This window comes from Carlito syrichta, unplaced genomic scaffold (genome assembly GCF_000164805.1).
Source record: "Carlito syrichta isolate Samal-C Ts95f unplaced genomic scaffold, Tarsius_syrichta-2.0.1 Scaffold308650, whole genome shotgun sequence".
Taxonomy (NCBI): Eukaryota; Metazoa; Chordata; class Mammalia; order Primates; family Tarsiidae; genus Carlito; species Carlito syrichta.
Genome location: NW_007252746.1, coordinates 69209 through 89219, shown reverse-complemented (window position 1 = coordinate 89219; position 20011 = coordinate 69209). Strand labels below are relative to the sequence as shown.

The 20011-nt window shown below is 49.0% G+C and overlaps 1 protein-coding gene across 1 annotated transcript in view; it reads right to left on the bottom strand.

Annotated features, from left to right (window-relative positions):
- The window catches only part of LOC103267973 (forkhead-associated domain-containing protein 1-like), a gene marked incomplete at its 3' end in the record, with an annotated part of 83596 nt that overhangs the window by 16025 nt on the left and 47560 nt on the right, over positions 1-20011 (bottom strand). The window contains exons 6-10 of the mRNA XM_021716262.1: positions 18289-18525; positions 13305-13428; positions 9252-9382; positions 6463-6552; positions 4335-4433 (exon numbers count right to left, since the gene is read on the bottom strand). Coding sequence (XP_021571937.1) covers positions 4335-4433; positions 6463-6552; positions 9252-9382; positions 13305-13428; positions 18289-18525 — 681 coding nt within the window. The remainder of the gene's footprint in view (positions 1-4334; positions 4434-6462; positions 6553-9251; positions 9383-13304; positions 13429-18288; positions 18526-20011) is intronic.

Sequence of the window (20011 nt, the reverse complement as noted above, 5' to 3'; positions counted from 1 at the left end):
CGGGAATCACACAGCAGTGCAATAGTTAGGCTTATAGCTTATTTGTACTTAGAAAAAAATTGGAGCTGAAAGATGATAGAATGATATGCTTAATGCTATCTATCATGTACTAAAAGGAAATAATTGCTAGTATAGAATTTAATACTTAGTCAAAATATGTTTCAAGAATGGAGGTTAAATATATTTTCAGACACACATACCCTGATGGGATTTGACATCAGCAGAAGGAAAACACTAAAGGATGTTCCTGGGACAGAAGAAAAACGATCCGAGGTGGATGAGGAGAGATGCAGACAGAGTGCTCTGGTGAGGTGTGAATACAGACGTCAACCGTATAAAAATACTAGTAATGTCCGTTGGGGTTTCAAATAGAGAGAGAAGTTTAGAAAATGAAAACAACAGATTCTAAATCTAGATGGGGTAAGTGAAGTTAAAGTGTCAACATCTGAGGTCATTGTGTCCTCAGGGAGGAAGGTATAATTGTCAATGAGTACTGGATTTTTTGATAAGCTGAAGGTGCAAGGTATAATCTTGAGGATATCTACTAAAATAAGTAAAAGTAAAAAAACCAATTAACCCTGGATTTCAGAAGGTCATGAATGCATGCTGTTGTCTGTTACTAAAAGGGTAAAAGAGTGAAACGTTTTCCAAGTTAATATAGGGGAAAATGAGGTGATAAGAAAATATCAATGCAAAAGAAGAACAGACAGAAAAAGGAACACAACACAGGTGGTACAATTAATATTAAGCAAGACGATAATTTTAAACCCCAATAGATCAGCCATTATATTACATATAAATGAACTAAAAGACAAAGATCGTCAGACTGGATTTCACAAAACCTAAGGCTGTTAACAAGAGATATATGCTTAAAACAAAGAAAGAGAGACAGAAAAAGTATGGAGAAAAAAAGACAGTCAGTGAAAACTCTCATCAAAAGAAAGCCAGAGTAGCTGACAGAGTTAATGACAGGGTAGGTGTTCAGGGAAAAATGCCTCTAGCAACAAGGAGAAGCATCTTGTGATTTGACTCAAGGGAGTAATACAATTGTAAATTTATATGCAACTACTAACATAGCCTCAACATATATACAGCAAAAATGGATGATATTTTAAAAAAAGAAATAGACACATCCACAGTCATGATGGGATTTTTAAACAACATGCTTCCCTCAATGACTGGCAAAACACACAGACCAAAAGAAAATAAAAATCAGGCCAGGCGCAGTGGTTCGAGCCTATAGTTCCAGCACTTTGGGAGATCGAGGTGAGTGGATTGCCTGAGCCCACAGGTTCCAGAACAGCCTGGGCAACTTGACGAGACCTCATCTCTACAATACAATAAAAAAAATTAGCCGGGCGTGGTAGTGCATGCCTGTAGTTCCAGCTACTTGGAAAGCTGAGGCAGAAGGATCACTTGAGCCCAGCAGGTGGATGCTGGGGTGGCTGTAAGCGTGCCATTGCACTCCAGTCTGGGAAACAGAGTAAGACTCCAACTCAGAGAAAAAAAAAAATCAATGAGAACATTTAAGTTTCGAACATCACGAGCAACCCTGGTGGAATGGACATATTTGGAACACTGCTTCCAATGACTGCAGAGTGTATGTTCTTTTCAAGTGCTCATGTGAACCACAACTGACTACACACAGGGCATAAAACAAGTCTCAGTTAATATCAGGGTTGAAGTCCTATGAAGGATGTTCCCTGACCACAATGCAATTAAGCAAGAAATCAACAACAGAGAAGTAACCAGAAAACCCTTATATATTTAGAAATTAAGAAATAACTTCATAATCACCCATGGGTAAAATAACAAATTATCATGGGATTTGAAAAATATTTTGATCTGAATAATAATGAAAATACTACAGACTAAAACTTGTGGAATGCAGCAACAGCCCTGCTTAGAGAAAAATTCATAGGCCATGTTCAGGCCTACAACTATATTTTGTAGAAAAAGATATCAAATTAAATTCATTTTCATTGAGAAGGTATTTTCCAGAGTGAAGTTACTGAGCCAATGGTTTAACCGATTTCCAACTGTTTCCATTTTCATTTTTATTCCCCAGAAAGTATTTTAAAAAATTTTTTATTTCAAATATGTGAAGTACAATTCAGAGTCAGGTATACAAATGTTCATTATGCAGGTACCCTTGTTGACGAGGTGTGCCCCCGCTCCCCTGGCAGTTTCCCACTACTGCCAATCCTGCCCCTGCCCTCCCCTGGCCTGAAAGTCTTTTTATCTGCATCAATTCTTTTCTGAGTAAATTACGATTTGATTCATCTGTAAGTTATTCTAGTCCCTATCACATTTTTTAGCCAATCATAGCTCTGTCATTGAGTGTTTTATTTTATGGCCCTCAATCCTACCTAGTCTGTTTTTTCCCCAGATTATTTTTTGCCTAGCTAAACGTTTTCAAGAATATTTGATTCTTCTCTCAAGTTTTAGTCGCTAACACATTTTACTCTGCGTGATTTTAACTGTTGGTTTTAATTTTGTGCTAATTATTCCAGCCTACTCATGTCTGGACAACTTTTGCAGGCTTCAGTACTATTGACAAGATACAATCTGTCAGATGGTTTCTTGTCTAATACACAGTTCAGCTTGTGAGGTTTCAATGGTTTTAGCTTCTGGTGACTATTCTGTCATTTATAGTAAGTAATATTGGAGAAGATTCTGGATTATTTGCTTTTATTTCACAGATCATCCCTGAGAAAGTTCCTTCGGATAGAATTCCCCTGCCTTTTAGAATTGCTCTTAAAATATTATTATTATTATTATTATTATTATTATTATTTTGAGTAGGAGTCTTACTCTGTTGTCCAGGCTGGAGTGCAGTGGCACGCTCACAACCACCACAGCCTTGACCTGCTGGGCTCAGGTGATCCTTCTGCTTCAGCCTTTCCGCTGGAACCACAGGCGCATGCCAAGATGCTGGGCTTTTTTGATTTATTGTGGAAATGAGGTCTTGCTAAATTGCCCAGGCTGTTCTCGAATCCCTGGACTCAGGCATTCCTCTCACCTCCACCTCCCAAAATGCTGGGATTACAGGTATGAGCCACCAGCACTGGCTAAAATAGTCTATTAGTTTTCTCGATGACAACAGTCTTCTCATCAAAGGAAGTATATGGTTGGAGTTGAAAGAATATAGATTCTCTCACACTGCTCAGAAGTCTTAAAGATACTTGCAACTTAAACATTTCTAAATATGGGTGGTCCATCAACATATTTTATACAACCCATTGGTTGCCTTCATTGCCCAAACAGGTCACCACTGGTTTAAAAGAACAGAACGCTCTGTGCTGATGGATCGTTCTCTGTCTGTGCTAATGCAGTACAGCGGCCACTGGCCACACGGGGCTGCTGAGCACTTGGAATGTGGTTGGAGCAGCTGAATTTTGTTTTATTTACTTTTAACTCATTTACATTTATTTTTTAAAAATATATATTTCTTATAGAGATGAGGTCTCGCTATGTTGCCCGGGCTGGTCATGCACTCGTGGGCTCAAGCAATCCTCCCACCTTGGCCTCCCAAAGTGCTGGAATTACAGGTGTGTGAGCCACTGTGCCTGATCTAATTTAGATTTTTAAAAGAAGTTTTAATTTAAATAGCCACATGTGAGCTGGGTGCGGTGGCTCATGCCTGTAATCTTAGCACTTTGGGAGGTGGAGGCGAGAGGATTGTCTGAGTCCAGAGGTTTGAGACCGGCCTGGGCAACTTGGCAAGACCTCGTCTCTGCAATAAATCAAAAAATTATCCTGGCATGGTGGTGTGCACCTGTAGTTCCAGCTACTTGGAAGTCTGAGGTGGAAGAATCACCTGAGCCCAGCAGGTCGAGGCTGCGGTGGCTGTGAGCCTGCCACCGCACTCCAACCTGGGCAGTGGAGTGAGACTCTACTCAAAAAATAAAACAACAAAATAAAAAGCCACATGTGGCCAACAGCTACTGCGATGGACAGCACAGGCCTAGAGTGTGTGACTGAAGATTTGTCTCCCGTATCGGGAAAGGACATTAAAATAACTAAGCAACACCAAACCCGCCATCTGGAGGTGGGTGCGGGTCTCACTGGCAATAAACAAGAGACAGATGCAGCAGGCAGTAGACTGGTGGGAGACTCATGGGAGCTCTGGAGTCAGGATGAACCAAGTTCATGTCCTGCCACTCCTCAGTCTATCTGCATGAACTTGGGTAACTTCTTTGGTGAGCCTCAGTTTTTTGAACTGTAGGAAGGGTTCATGCCAGCATTGACCACATGGGGTTGCTGTGAGGATCAATGCTGAAGACGGCTGACCCAGGGTGGTCACCTGGCCAGGTCGGCCTCGCCCCACATACCTTGCCCTTCTCCCGCAGAGTCCGTACGCTCTGCTCCGTACAACTCTTCCTCAGTTCCTCCCTGAGCCTCTTCATTTCTCTCTCCATGTCTTGGATTTGCTGAAAAAGTTTCAACAACAGAGGAGTTACCTATCTGACGGGCAGTGGGAGCCCTCACCACCTTCTCATCCTGCTCACTAGGTAGAGGCCTCGTCCGGGATGAGCCTGTTTAATTCCCTCTCCTGGGGCGATGGTCAACATCTGTAGGCAAAGGAGACTTTTTTTGGAGGGATATATGAGAAGCGCTGGATAAAGGAAATTTGTTTCTTTCGGAAATCGACACACATCTTGGATTAACCACTGCAAGACATGCATCAGCTCATAGGAGCTCTTCTTGTGGGTGTGTTTTTGAGATCAATCAAAATAGGGGCTGGCTGTTTGGAAGACCCAGGGGGCACAGTTGCAAGGATGGAAGGAGGATGTTTCTCCTTTTTTCCACTTGAGGTGGGGGGGAGGGGGAAGAGAGGGGTAAGGGGGTACTAGCTTTTGGAGGGGAGCCGTAGGTCTGGTGGGGGGGAGGTGGTGGGGGGATTCGGGCCGTGCCAGGCGCTTGCTGACTTTCATGGTCCTGCTTTCACTTTCTTTTTGTTTTGTTTTTACAAATTGCTGTCAAATTGATGCACTTAAAGCATTTAAGGAAGAAGTTTGTGTCAACAATAGTGCTGTGGCTATGATAAAACTTGTGACAGTGGAACATAAGTTTAGGAGTCACAGTCCAGGGACGGGACTGGCGTGGGCTTCTAGCAGCATGTGGTGATCAGCTGGCCAGCCTTTGTCCTGGTCGCTGTCTCAACCCCAGCCCAGCCCCAGGGAACACTCGCAAGGGAGCTACAACCAGTTGCCTAGAGAATCTCAGGAACATCTTCCCGGTCTTCACCCATCTCTTCCTTGGGGTTAGAGGCAGCAAATGGAGGAATTAAGAGACTATATTTAAACACACAAAAAAACTTAGAGCCCCAGAACTTCGTGCTTAATGATGAGCCGAGTGAAAGGGTTTAGTCTTTTTGCCTCAGCATAACCATTAGAAAGCATTCAGACATTCTACTGCAAAACAAGCAGCAGCCTATTCCCGCCCCCTCTGCAAATCTCCTTCAGATGCAAGACCAGGACAGCCCAACCATTCATGGTTTAGCATTGTAATCTCTAGTAAACTTTTAGGTTCCTTGTCAAGGCCGAAGATCAAAGGTCACCCTTTGGCTGGCCAAAGTCATAAAAGCAATAAAACGACCACCTTTGGTCAAGGAATTTGTGAGTTGCAAATGTCTGAGTTTGTGAACTGCAAATGTCTAACAAGTCTCTTGCAGGAATCTGCCCCCTCCACCTCAGGGTTAATCTAATCAGTCCTTTGTGACCTACCTGTCACAGATAAGCCCCACCATGGCAGTAATCATGTGACTAACCCACCCATCTGCCTGCTGTCCATCACCTGACATCATCAGTACCTGCACTTGCCTGTCCCTTTGTGACGACATGGAAGCAGACCACCACCCAATCACCCTAATGATCTTCCCCCATCAAGGGGAATGGTCAGAAGGACTCAACCACAAGCAACCAGTGGCCATTGCCTTGCCAGAGTGGTGTGGCCATGTGCTCTTTGAGCTATGGCTATCACCACGCTTCCTGGCTTTGGTCCCCTCCCCCACCTTGGGGAGGTGAATCTTCTTTCTCCCTTCTCTCTCTCTAATTTACTTTTTTTTTTGAGTCGGAGTCTTACTCTGTCGCCCAGACTGGAGTGCAGTGGCCGCTCCCGGCCACACAGCCTCGACCTGCTGGGCTCCGGCGATCCTTCTGCCTCAGCCTTCCGAGTAGCCGGAATTACAGGCATGCGCCACCACGCCCGGCTGATTATTTTATTTACTGTAGAGATGAGGTCTCGCTGCCCTTTTTTGTGTGTTGCAATTCTTTGCATTTACTCGGATCTCTGGGTTACTGATACCGCTGCTCCCCTCCCCTCTCCTCACCTCGCCATCCATCTACCCTCACCCTGTCCAAACTCTAACACCAAGAATTGGGACGGGCCAAGGGTCCTGCCGGAACCGAAGGTCAAAGTCGTGTCTCGGGGTACCTACGAAGGGGAAGTGCCACTCACGGCTTTGCAGAGAGTCAACTCCTTCTCTTGGGCCTCCCTGTGCTCCTTGTGACCACCTTCCTTTTTTAACTCTTCTTTTAGCGCTGAGCACTGTGGAGAAAAAGGACGACAAAGAGGAAGCCGACATTGGCCGGAGGGGGGAGGGTTGTCTGGAGGGTTCCAGGCCCCTACGTTAGCCCCTGAGAGCATTTCCCGCCTGTGTTTTCAATCCAGTCACAGACCTGGACCCCAAAAGGCAAAATCATCATGTCTGATGGGTACACAAGGCCCCATGGTCATTCCTGGTTCTCCCATCACAACGTCTGAGGAATCAAGCATCTAATTTCATCTTCAGAAGCCAGTCAACTAAACCATAGGAAGAACCTCACTTAGGGGAGTCTGGGTTGAAGCATCTGTGCTGAGGCCCTCAGAGGGGTCGCTGGTGAGCTCGGGCAGCTCTCGGCCTTATGCAATCCGCTCTCCATGGCACAACTGCCTGGGGTGGGAGCGGAAGGGAACAGCCATTCACGCGGCAGCTTGGTAGTGGGACTTACAGACAGAAAGCTGTGCCTCTTTTTGACCCAGAAATCCCACTTTAGGAAAGTGTCCTTAGGACAGTGACCAGGCAGATCAGCGGATCTACGATTCTACGATTGTTCCTTGTAGTGTTGTTAGCAACAGTGAGGAAAATGGAAACCTCTGTGTCCGATGACTGGGTGTGCCTTAGTTAGTGCACTGTGTACACACAGAGACGATCACATCGCTTTTAAGACCAAGGAGAAAGCTTTTTATTAATGTGGAAAAACTAGTTTTAAAACTTTTATTTAATTTTAAAATTTTTTAAAAACTAGCTATTTAAAGTTTAAAAAGTGCAGAGTATAAATTTGTTTTATAAATGCCACATATATATTTTTCTAGATAATAAATAGAAGCAAAATTGGAAGATATGCACCAAAATATTGACACTGAGTTTGTAGGGTGGCATTATTCTTCTCTCTTTAATTTGGCTTTCTAGTATTGTCTACTAGTTATTCTAAAATTAACACACATGACATATGTAATTTGAAAAATAGAGAGAGACGAGTATCTCCCATGTTCACATGAGGAATATTGTTGTAGTCAGGAGGTACCCATGTGCCAACGGCAGGCATGGCCAGAGAAGAATGCAGACCTTGTTCCAAGGTCAAGGGGGAAGGGTATGTGGGACAAAAATAATCCAGATGCCCTTCAGGAGGTAAAACAGCCAAGCAGGTGCTGTGTTCCCACGTTTCTCCCACCTAGCATCAGCTCTGCAATCCATGCCTTCACACACACACACACACACACACACACACACACACACACACACACACAGCAGCAGCAGCAGCAGCAGCAGCAGCAGCAGCAGCAATCACACATTTAATACAGGAAGTCAGCATGCTTGGGAGAAAGAGAGGCAGAGGCCCCGGCGCGGTAGCTCATCAGGTGCTGAGGGGACGTGCATGTAATGACCAACCTCTCAGCCGGGTTTGGTGGATCAGCCTGTAATCCTATGCTTTGGGAGGCTGAGGTGAGTGGATTGCCTGAGCCCGCGGGTTTGAGACCCGCCTGTGCAACTTGGCAAGACCTCGTCTCTACAATAAATCAAAAGTTAGCTGGGCGTGGTATCGCGCGCCTGTGGTTCCGGCTACTCAGAAGGCTGAGGTGGAAGGATCACCAGAGCCCAGTATGTCGAGACTGCGGTGGCTGGGAGCAGCCACTGCACTCCAGTCTGGGCAACAGAGTGAGACTCCAACTCAAAACAAACAAACAAAAACAAACAAACAAAAGACCAACCTCTTGCTTCTCAGAAAATGACTTTGTTAACCCCTTTCACTAATGAGGACGTGGAAGCCAATTCAGCTGCAACAGAAGCTGGCTCTGGGCTTGGCCCCGGGTCTGTCTGACCCCGAAACTCACATCCTGCCTTTCCCTGGCTCCAAGCTAGGCACTCTGGTTAGCGCCAGATGTTACCCCCGCTGCTTGGTCCTTGGGCCCTCAAAGTCAATGTCGCCTTGGCACCCGTGCAGGCCTGGCTAATTGACAGGGTGGCTGCTAGAAATCTCAGCATTGGCTGTCTGGGATGAAAGCTGTCAGGTTTTACCTTGATTCAGTGAAACGGACAAATCACACAAATACTGGGAAATCGTACCCTAGAGGATTAGGATTCTAAAGTCAGAGCATGAAGGCAAAATGTGCAAACAGTCAAAATTACATTTAAAAAGCTCTTAACCTGCCTGCCAGGGTCAATCCACGTAAAGGGATTCTAACGCACATTAATGTCCCCGGGAAGTGAGGAAAGTCTGCATAACTGCACTTGGCCCCTCAAACAATCCGCTTTGGAGGTAATTGTGCAAACCGGGGTGACTGGGACAGAGGGGGAGCCCCTTGTGTCATCTGTACACACTGAGATTCCGTTGGGCTGTAACATTCAGCCTTGCCAAGGAAATACCCACATGTGCTAAGAGGTGTGTCTGTGGCTGGGATTGCCCTCGTTTATAATAGGTGTTGGAAAGTGTTAGCTGGATTGAATCTGCATCTTGCTTATTCTGAGCCACACGCACGCGGTTCTTTGAAAAGCTGCAAAGAACCGGCCACGTGATTTGGACTCTAGGGAGGCACTTCGCCTGCTGGCCCCCTGGCCCCAGCTGCTGTCCGCCAAGCCTTGGCTGGCCTCATTCTGCACGGCCTGAGCAGAGGGAGCAGTTTAAAGCCAGGCCCGGGGGGAATGCAGTGGCTTGCTCTAGCTGCCTCCACTGACAGCAACAAGAAGACATCGACGTCGTGCTCACCCTAGTGCCAAGGGCTTCCAGCTGCTGATCCTTCTCTTTGTTCTGACTTTTTAGTTGACTGACCTCCTCTTTTAGTTGTTGAACTTGCTCGGTCCTTGCTAACACGTCTTTCTGCAAAGATGACACCATCTCTGTAACAAAAAGACCCACAGAGGTCAGCGAGGCCGCACCAATGTTGCCAGTCAACTTGCACTGAGCTTGGTGTTGAGGAGGGAGGTGTCTCCAAGGACCCCGGGAGCTTGGATGAGGCCAAGGCCAATACCCACTGGACAGCATCTGTTGAAGAGCTTGGGGAGAATGAGGCGTCCGTGAATGTGGCTTGGTATAGGAACCACCTGCAGGGGTGCTTGTGGGCATGGGCCCTGCAGAGCTCAGAGGACAGGCAACGCCCTGGGCCCAGGAGCAAAGGCCCAGCAGAGAGAGGGATCAGGAGAGACTGTGAGAAGAGTTGTGGCAGAAGGGGCCGTGTTGGAGGCTGGCAGTAGAGCGGATGGATTCTCACTCATCTGAGTTTGGAACCTGTCTCTACCACCTACTAGCCTGATGGTCCTGAGTGTTACTTAACCTCCCATTTTATCTACAGAGTTATTGTAAGGGTTAAATAAGATGATATGTGTAAAGAACATAGCAGAGTGGCTAACCCCTGGTGTTTATCACAGGCCACCTGTGGCCATGCGGTAGCCAGCCTGCAAGATGGCCGCATGAGCCCTCCTCCAGTGTTTCCGTCCTCAGGTAGCTCCTTCCACCCCAAACGGGGCTGATGTGTGCAGCCAGCAAGACACTGCAGAAATGACGGAATGCAGCTTCCCAGGCTGAGTCACCAAAGACAGGTGGCTTATTCTTTGCTCTCCCTTAGATCACTTGGTGTGGGGAAAGCCAACTGCCATGTTGTGAGGAGAGGCTGGCCGTGTGGTGTGAAACTGAAGCCTCCAGCCAACAGTCACGTGGGGGAGGCATCTGGGAGGGGCCTTCTGGCTCCCACGGAGGCAGCCCCAGCCGACATCTTGATGCACCTCACAGGAGACCTGGAACCAAACTAAGTCACCCCCAAATTCCTGAGCTACAGAAACTGGGTGAGATAATAAATCTTTGTTGTTTTATCTACTTAAATTTTGGGATAATTTGTTACATAGCAGTAGATAGCAAATATGTTACTAAATTACCATGCTGAGGACAGTGGGAAGGCAGTGGGACTGGGTCACCCCCGATGGTCCTCTTCTTGTAAAACATTTATCCCAGTTTTATTGACAGGTATCAATCAAGAAGGTATGTGTAAAAAAGAGCAGGCCAGGTGTGGTGTCGCATGCCTGTAATCCCAGCATTTTGGGAGGCTGAGGAGGGAGGATCCATTCAGTCTAGGAGCTGGAATCCAGCCTGGGCAACACAGTAAGACCTCATCTCTACAAAAATAAAAATTAAAAAATTATCCAGGCATGGTGGTGTGTGCCTATAGTCCCAGCTACTCAGGAGGCTGAGATGGGAGGATCTCTTGAGTCCAGGAGGTTGAGGCTGCAGTGAGTTACATCGTACCACTGTATTCCAGCCTGGGTGTCAGAGTGAGACCCTGCCCTGCCTCAAAAACAAAACAAAAACAAGAATAACAACAACAAAATAAACCGGCATCCAGAATGTCATTCTGGAAATGAGCTTTGTCCAGGACACACTTAAATTACTGGAGTCAGGCCGATGCCTTTGGGGTTTGCCTTCAAGCTCTCTGGGGCAGGACCAGAGTGACCTTCCGTCCAGAGCAACTTTGGCCTCATGACAGAGGCCACACCTTTCTGCATGTCTGTCACACGCCCTGTGTTTCCTGAGGTTTCTCCATTGGGGAGGGTGGGAGGCGAACTATTCTCAGGCCCATGTGAACTTTCTGATTGTTCCCTCTGCTCCTTTTGTTGGATCTTTCCCTGCGGACAGGCATGTGGTGATCATCAGTCCTGACTGGGCTGAAGACCTGAGGGAACTCTTGAGACCTCTGGGGCTCTCTCTGTGGGGCCCCCTCCTCTAGGTAGTCTGCCAGGCAGACACACGCTGTTGTCTTGTTCAGTTGGGGGACCACTGTGCTGTCTGGCTCCCTCCCTCTGTGATCTGGAGACTCCGGGAAGTTGAGCAGTCACAGGTGTCATCTTGTTCCTCCTCCCTCCCAGATCACTGTCACATTCTTCTTGGGGTCAAAACATGGACGCCATTGTTTCAGACATCTCTTCTGTCTTGTTGTTGTTGCTTATTTGTTTGTTTGGTTGTTTCAGGCAGGAGAGTAAAACCAGTCCCTGTTGCTCCAGCTGCCTCTCTCTCCACGGAAGGTGCGACCTGTGACGTGCTGTGACAGCGTCTCCCAGCCTGGGTCCCTGGGCGCCTCTACTGGGCAGAACCCCTGTTGACCCACGATGGGCTCAAACTGAAAGCAGGAAATGGGGCTGTCTCTCGAAAGCCACTGAGACTGGGGGACGGTTTGTCGCAGCAGCACAACCAACCATGGCTTCTCAAATGCGAGTGTGTGGACGGAACACCCGGGAGCTGGCTGAATGAAAGATTCTGATCAGAGGGTCGGGATGGGGCCTGGAGTTTCTCGCAAGGACCCCGGTGGGGCTGAGGTTGCTGGTCCCGGGACCACACTTCGAGCGGCGAGGGTCTGGCCCATCCCAGGCTGTCCTGAGCCCAGGTCTGTCCGACTCCCTGACTGGAGAGGCGAGGCTGGAGATGGGCGTGCAGCAGAGTGACAGGCAGGTGCGCCGCGGGGGCAGGGCCTGGTGCGCTCCGCCTTGCGTTCCCTCGGAGCAGTCCCTGTCCATAGGGTATGCTCACCGGTGTCCAGGGACATTCGAGGGAGGGGAGAGCAGAGGCAGAAGCCGGGAGGGGCGGGGGAAAGCCGTGGCAGGCCGCCTGGCGCAGCCACTGATTCACCTCGAGATGGCGGTTCCGTTGGGCTCAGACACGAGGCCCGGCTCCTACGGCCGTGGACGCACTTCCTGCAGGGTGATGGAGACTTGGGGTGCTACATACCCCTCCCCACGACGCTTTGCCTCCCACACCTCCTCCTCTCGCTGCCCCTTCTCTGTCCGTGGTCCATCCTCTTCAGGTCTCTAGACACGTTACTTTCTGCTTTAAAAGCATCCCGTCACGCTTAGAATAAAACCCGAACTCTTCCCTGCGACCTGGCCCTGCCCTGCTCCAGTCCCACCTGGCCCCACAGTCCCCTGTTCCCTGACTCCAGCCTCAGGGCCTTTGCACCTGCGCTTTCTGCCAGGCCCTGCTCCCTGGGGCCTCCCCACCTCCTCAGGCTGTCCTTGCTCAACCACTCAGTTCCTCTTCATCTCCCCCAGAGCCCTTCCCCCCACGATAGCCGGCTTCACTCTCCCGGCACCATGCAGGTCTCTCTGAAACGGCTCGTTTATCTGTTTTTTTGTTCCTATTCTCGCCTTCTCCCAGACGGGAGCCCTGGGAAGACAGCAATCTTGACTGCTCAGGACTCTCCCCAGAGCCTAGAACCATGCCTGGTGCCTAGTAGGTGCTCAATAAATATGTTAAATGAATGAATGACTCCAGGCTAAGAAATCACCAGACCACAAGTTGGCCTTCTGTCCTCCCACTCAAGTTCTTTGGCATTGAACTACCTCTCAACAGCAAAAGGCGTTCACTGGGGCCCGAGGACACCAAGGCGAGATCCTCAGATGCCAAGTGCCTGAAGGGAGCGCCTGGGTTTTGTCCGGTTCTGGTTTGCATTCATGGGATGCCTGAGTTATGCCCCAGACTGCCTCTCCTGGTGAGGTCGGTGCTCAGCAGGCCTTCTAGCTAAGTGATAACATTTGCTCAAATAGCTATCGAGGCTGCCTTTGAGCCAAGCCCTGTGCCAGGAGCCAGATGGCAAATAAACCTCTCTTGAGGGTGAACTTGAATCCGTGGACAGGCGTTGCCTCCAGGGCTGCTGAGAACTCTGAGGTTGCAGCCAAGTTCAGGGAGAAAAAGGGCAGGGGTTGATTGGTGACGTCTACTGTGGCTGTGAGGTGGGGGAGGGGATGGCAGCTCCCAGGCACAACTCCAGAAAGTGCTCACCTGACGTGATGGCGTTGCTCCTCTTCAAGTTCTCGCCCTCGCTCTTCAGGGATGTGATTTCTGAGTTCCGCTCCGACAGGGTCTGGCACAGCACCTGGCTGTAGCCTTTTTGTAGGGCACTGATCTGTGGGAGGAGGTAGCACCATCAGAGTGGGGTGGCCCCCATCGGCAAGATGCATGCGTACTTCTTCTGAGTTGGACAGAAAGATTCGGATGGATCTTGGGTGGGGACGTGGGTGAAACCAAGCTTGTTAGTTTCAATCAGCGAAAGAGACAGGGCAGGGACTGTTCCTTCAGCGACCACCACTTCCTACGGGATTAAAGTGTGAGCCTTATCTTTGTGCCCATGGAGGGGATACCTGACTCCTCAGTGTGGACCCTCAGCCATGAACAGACCAGCTGTTGGCTCCAGGTTGCCTGCAATGACTAGATATGGGGCAGAAGAGGGAAGCAAGTTATAAAACCAATTCCCTCAAATGCTAACAACAGATAATATCTCACAGAACCCTCCAGAGCTAATGGAGCCCATTCACAGACACCACTCCTTCATGGCATTCCTGCAGGATGCTTCCACTAACGTCCCCATCTTACGTGTGAGTAAATCAGCACTCAGGGAGGTGAGCTCACGTCCCTTGCTTGGGACCGCAAAGCTGGAGTCAGCGGTGGAGTGACGATTCAAATCCAGTTTTTAGTTACCTGGTTCATTTTAAAAAAAATTTGTTGTAGAGGTGAGTTCTTGCTATGTTGCCCAGGGTGGTCTTGAACTCCTGGGCTCAAGCAATCCTCCCGCCTCGGCCTCCCAAAGTGCTGGAATTACAGGTGTGAGGCACCACGCCCGGCCTCGTTTTGTTTTGTTTGTTTCTGAGTCAAGGTTTTACTCTGACACCCAGGCTAGAGTGCAGTGTGGCACGATCACAGTTCACCATAGCCTTGAACGCCTGGGCTCAAACCATCTTCCTGCCTCAGCTTCCAAATTGCTGGGATTACCGGCACACACCATCATGCCTGGCTAGTTTTTCTATATTTTCATAGAGACAAGGTCTTACTTTGTTGTCCAGGCTGGTCTCCAACTCCTGGTCTCAAGTGATCCTCCCATTTCAGCCTCCCAAAGTGCTGGGATTACAGGTGTGAACCACCGCGTCTGGCCTGGTTCCAGTTCTTTCCATCCTACACATGTCTCTAGGAACCAGCATTGAAAACTGGAGGCCACAGAGCACTGCATGGACCCAGGAGCTAGACTGCCATCTTCCTCTGTCTCTGCCAGCTACAGGCTGTGTGGCCGTACAAGGGGAGGACACCGCTTCTGACTCATTTCTTCATTCTGGAAATGCGCTGAGGGTAGTCCTGGTCTCATAGGATTGCTGAAAGTATTTTAATAAGTTCGTTATGTAAAAGGGCTCAGACCATGCCTGGCACCCGGCACGTAGACATTAGCTACGATTATCCCACGGTGCTTTTAGATTTGGCTTCTCTTGCCTGTCTCGGGGAAGCTAGACTGATCGTGTTTTAGGGTGTGTTTGGAAGCCTTGTCTGAGCTCACTTGAACACCAGTGTGATTATTGTTCAGAGGAAATACATGAATCCCTGTTAACAGTCACATCTTGTCGCAGGCATAGATAGGATAACACATGATGGGGTGGGAGTGCTCAGTGAATGCGGGTACTGGCATGAGGTGCACCTGGCCGCCAGGTGGCGCTCACAGTCTTTATCCTTGGGGTCTGTCCCGGAAAGTCTTGGGATGACTTGGTGGCAGAATTAACAGAAGCATCAAGGTTCCACAACTTACAGGGCTCATTTCACTCACCACTCACATGATCCGTGGGGCATCCGAGACACTGGAGAAAGGGGTGCTCGCTGGGAAGGGGAGGGACACATCACGCCAGCCCTCCACCCCTCCCCAAGGCTACATTCTGGCAAGTTCGTGCTTTGGAAAATTTCCAGTGGAAAAAAAGTTTGTTCACCTCTTCCTGGAGGAAATTCAACTTTCCTATAAAAGGTACTTGGAATTAAAAAAAAAATGTTTCTAGCTCTTCTTAGCTTAGTGCTTTTGTTTAATACCAGAGGCACAACACAGAGATGAATTTTCAGAAGAGATGAGAAAACATGTCCTCCAATGATGCCAGGGTTGTCTGACAGATGTTAAATATTCCGATCTCAGTATCAGAACTTTAGGGTGTCAGAGTGTGGGAAGACGCCTGGTAATCTTCAAATCTCTACATTACCTTCACTGACCAAATAAATACCCAGATTGTCTAAATCTCAAGATGTTTAATACCTGTGATGCTGTGTCATAAAGTGGGCACTGGGTCATCGGAAAGTTAATAGTGACAGGAAGAGTGATTGTTTCAGGACTATAATTAGCACAGTCAGGACAGACCGCCCGGAGATAAGCGTTTTCTAGCTGTATTCTATCCGATCGAAGACCTTTGAGAGCAAATCAATTTGCATATACTTTCAGGGGACCCCGGAGAACATGAAAAATAATCAGGACAATACATCAACCTGCCATGTGGCTTATACTTCTGGTTGAATGTTCTGCTGCTGACAGCAGAATGTTTAAGAAACTAAAATGTGAGCAGAGGAGACTTGGTTTGGATTTAAACCAACTGCACCCTCCAAGTCGGAGATGCCTTGTCATAAAATGTCCTCTCTTCCCATTATGAGTGAAATTCAAGGTGGGGGAAGGGTCAACAGTAGGATAAATCAGAGTCATTATTTCTAGATAAATTCTTGGTGAAGAAACAAATGTCCAGAGATCACTGGCCACTTTAAACAAAGTTCAAATTGTGACCTGCGGACACAGACTCAAAGATGTGTGAGAATTACTCTTCCTTGCCCGTGTCCCTAGCAGGGCGTGCTACTCTGCTCAGGAAAACTCTGAACCGGGAGCATTGCTGAGAAGGCTGTTTCTCCACCCGTCTGCAAAGTTGGGTTCGGGTCAAGAGAAAGATGCTCATGAATGCGCAAGTGACACGTCAGCAGGCATCTGTGGTGGAGTTCTTACAGAACCTGCAGCTATCTTTGCTGTTTCAAAAGCAGGTCCTCAGGAGGGTCACCGCTTAAATATTAGAGCATACAGCTGTCTGTTTACTTGTTGATTCTGGCTCTCTTGTTGGGACACAACTGGAGGAAGGCCAGGACCACAGCTGTCTTGTTCCTGTTGAATTCCCAGAGCCCCAAAGTGGGCACAGCCCCGGGAAGACACCCACCAAATACCAGGAGCATGTATACACATTTTGTTTTTGAGGTGGAGTCTCACTCTGTCGCCCAGGCTGGAGAGCAGAGGCATGCTCATGGCCACCCCGGCATCAACCTGCTGGGCTTTGGCGATCCTTCCATCTCAGCCTTCTAAGTAGCCAAAACTACAGGCATGCGCTACCATGCCTGGCTAATTTTTTTAACTTACTGTAGAGACAAGATCTTGCCAAGTTGCCTGGACTGGTCTCAAACCCGCAGGCTCAGGCAATCCACTTGCCTCAGCCTCCTAAAGTGCTGGGAGTACAGGCTGAGCCATCATTTTAAGTTATGTCATCAGTGTATTACTTTTAGTTTGCCATAATCGGAAGTGTCTGGAAGCTGATGGTAACCACTTTGATCACCTCTTGTAATTGCAGAAGTCAAATATGACTTGTATTCATCCACAATTTTAATACAGTTTTTTTTTTGAGTTGGAGTCTCACTCTGTTGCCCAGGTTGGAGTACAGTGGCACGCTCATGGCCACCGCAGCCTTGACTTGCTGGGCTCAGGCAATCCTTCCACCTCAGCTTTCCAAGTAGCTGGGACTACAGGCACATGCTGTCATGCCTGGCTAATTCTTTGATTTATTGTAGAGATGAGGTCTTGCCAAGTTGCCCAGGCTGGTCTCAAACCCCTGGACTCAGGCAATCCTCTTGTCTCAGCCTCCCAAAGCGTTGGAATGACAAGTGTGACCCATTGTGACCAACAGATTTTTCCTTTCTTAAAATGTGTATACATTTTTGGGGGTACCCTCTATTTATTTAAATGAAGGAAGAAAGGAAGGAATGAGTGGCTGAACAGACACTGTCTTCTTAGCATTCTGGAAGGTCCTTAGCCTCAAGGAGCTCGCAATCTCTGGAGACCCCTCCTGGGTTTGCCAGGCCTCACCCAGCTCCTCTTCTGGGGGACCAACTGCAGGGCTGAACCTGCACACTGGAGCCAGGCAGAAGGGCGAGGCCGGAGGCAGGGAGGCTGCGGATAGAGCAGCACCGTGCCCCAAGGCCCAGGTTCTCCAGGGCCCACTTCTCAACTTTGTTGAGATATAGTTTATGTGCAGCCTCACCAGCCGAGTCTGAAGTTAGAAACAAAACCAAGGAATGTGAATCCAGATCCGAGAGAAAGGAACGGGACGGGCGGAACGTGACGGGCAAACTCAGAACCTCCAGGTGGAGTCTGTTGGCTGCATTCCCCATACGTGAGCCAGGAGCTGCCTCGGGCTGGGTGACAGCCTCTGTGCTAGGGCCCGGGGGGCTCCTTCTCCCCCTGAGCTAACTGCCAGCTGCTCTCTCTGGCTGGGGCTGGGTGGGGAGAGAGGCGGTCCCTGGAACGTGGGGTGAGATCAAGGGGTCTTCAGGGAGGCGGGCCTGAGTCCAAGTTGCACTACCCCCCTCACGGGCTGTGCAAGCTGTCACTAGTTCCTGGGCATCTCCGGGCCTGCCTCAGACTCCTCACCTGGAGAATGGACGTGTCAGAGGATTGTGGGGCTTAAAATAAGCGAATGCGTCTAAAGCACTTTGCACTCATGCTTGCCTGTGGCTGCTGCTTAAGAAATGCGAACGTCCTTCCCGTGCTAGGAGCCTGCCAAGCCTCTGTTCCCTGGGGACTGGTATGCAGAGCCCCCATGCTCTGCTGACTCTGACTTCCCCGGCTCTCTGGGGGCTTGCCCTGGTCCATGCTCCCGGGCTCCCGGGGCCCTCGCCTGAGAGCTGTCACCCCCTGTTGTAACACCAAGGCTCCACGTCCTACCTGGTCTTTCAGGCTCTGGATCTCTTTCTGCTTGTCGTCAGTGTCTTCGTCTAGAACCTGAAACTTCTGCGAGATCTTCTTCTCGGTCTGCCTGGAGGAGGTGGACTCCGACAGCTTCCAACTGAGTTCCGCCACTTCGTTCTGCAGGTTTGCGATCACGGCGTCTTTGTATTTGGACTCAATTTCAAAATCCGAGAGCCGGCTGACCTCTTGTCCCAGCAGCAGAATGATTTCATCCTGGGTGGAGATCGGATGGGCGCTTACTAGGTGTGGGTCCAGGGGCAAGCCTGGGCTCAGGGAAGGCAGGCGGGACATGAGGAGGTCAGTCTCTTAGAAAGGTAAGGGCAAGTCGGTGGTGGGAAGACAGGCTCTGAGTCTGTCTCTGTTGCCTGCAAACTCACAGAGACAAGAGTCCGGTTAAAGTCACTCCTGTATAGAGACGCCTATGACAAATGTTTAGACCTCAAAGGTACGGGAGCCTTCCTTTCTTTCATATACTTTCCTATTGAGAACAAGCACCCTATGTGGGAAGCCTTGTTGCCAGGAAGTTTATTTATAATATTTTTAGGAATTAACTTATCAGGCCTCTGTCTAGAACCTGGGAACATAGGAAAGGAAATTAGGAAAATGACATTTCATCCAACCACATTCTTAAAGCCATGTGACTTTAAAAATGTAATGTGTTCTGAAAGATTTCTTTTCCCTTCTCTTCCGGGTCTCACTGCCTCTTTTGGTTGCTCACATAAAAATGTATTCTAGGTAACTAAGTCATGAAAAATAAACAATAGGGTGTGGTGAGGTATGTATGTGGGCTCTTGTAAAGTTCAGCCTGGAAAATACTTGACCCACAGGTATAACTAACCCAGTTCCTTTTTTTTTTTTTTTTGAGTCAGAGTCTCACTCCATCGTCCAGGCTAGAGCGCAGTGGCACACTCACGGCCACCGCAGCCTCGACCTGCTGGGCTCAGGCGATCCTTCCGCCTCAGCCTTCCAAGGAGCTGGAACTACAGGCACGTGCCACCAGGCCTGGCTTATTTTTTTGATTTATTGTAGAGATGAAGTCTCGCTATATTGCCCAGACTGGTCTGGAGCCCCTGAGCTCAGGCAATCCTCTCACCTCTACCTCCCAAAGTGTTGGGATTACAGGCATGAGCCACTGTACCTGGCTTAATCAACCCAGTTCTACATCTCTCCAAGAGAAGAGCAGGGTAGACAAAGAATTTATTAGGTTTCCCCCAAAAGGGGGAAAAAAACCCTAACTTCTCACCAGAAGCCATCAAGAAAACATCAGGAAGACTGAAAACAAAAATCTCCCAGAAGTGTTCAGAGGCAGTTGCAAAACACCCGATCAATGACTTTGAAAGGAAGCCCGGCCCTCCCTGCGGCTTCCCACTGGCTGGAAGGAGAATGTGCGGTTTTTAGGCCAGCTCGCCACCCAGAGAGCCTCCGAGTCACCCCTTCTGACTCCCTAACCTTGGAATGACAAGGTTGGTCGTGGCAGACCCCAGCTGCCGTGGCCAACTGCTGCCAAGTGTCTCTCGGTGTGTCCATGCAAGGGTGTGAACACATGCCAAGGGACAGCCTTGGGATTCCATGCTCCTAGGCAGTCCCCCCCCAACACACCCGCTGTATCATAGGATGTGCGCCACCAAAGTCACCATGCTCGGCCAGGGTGTTGTCAGGATCCAAGCAACAAGCACGTATCGAGCCCCCATGTGTCAGG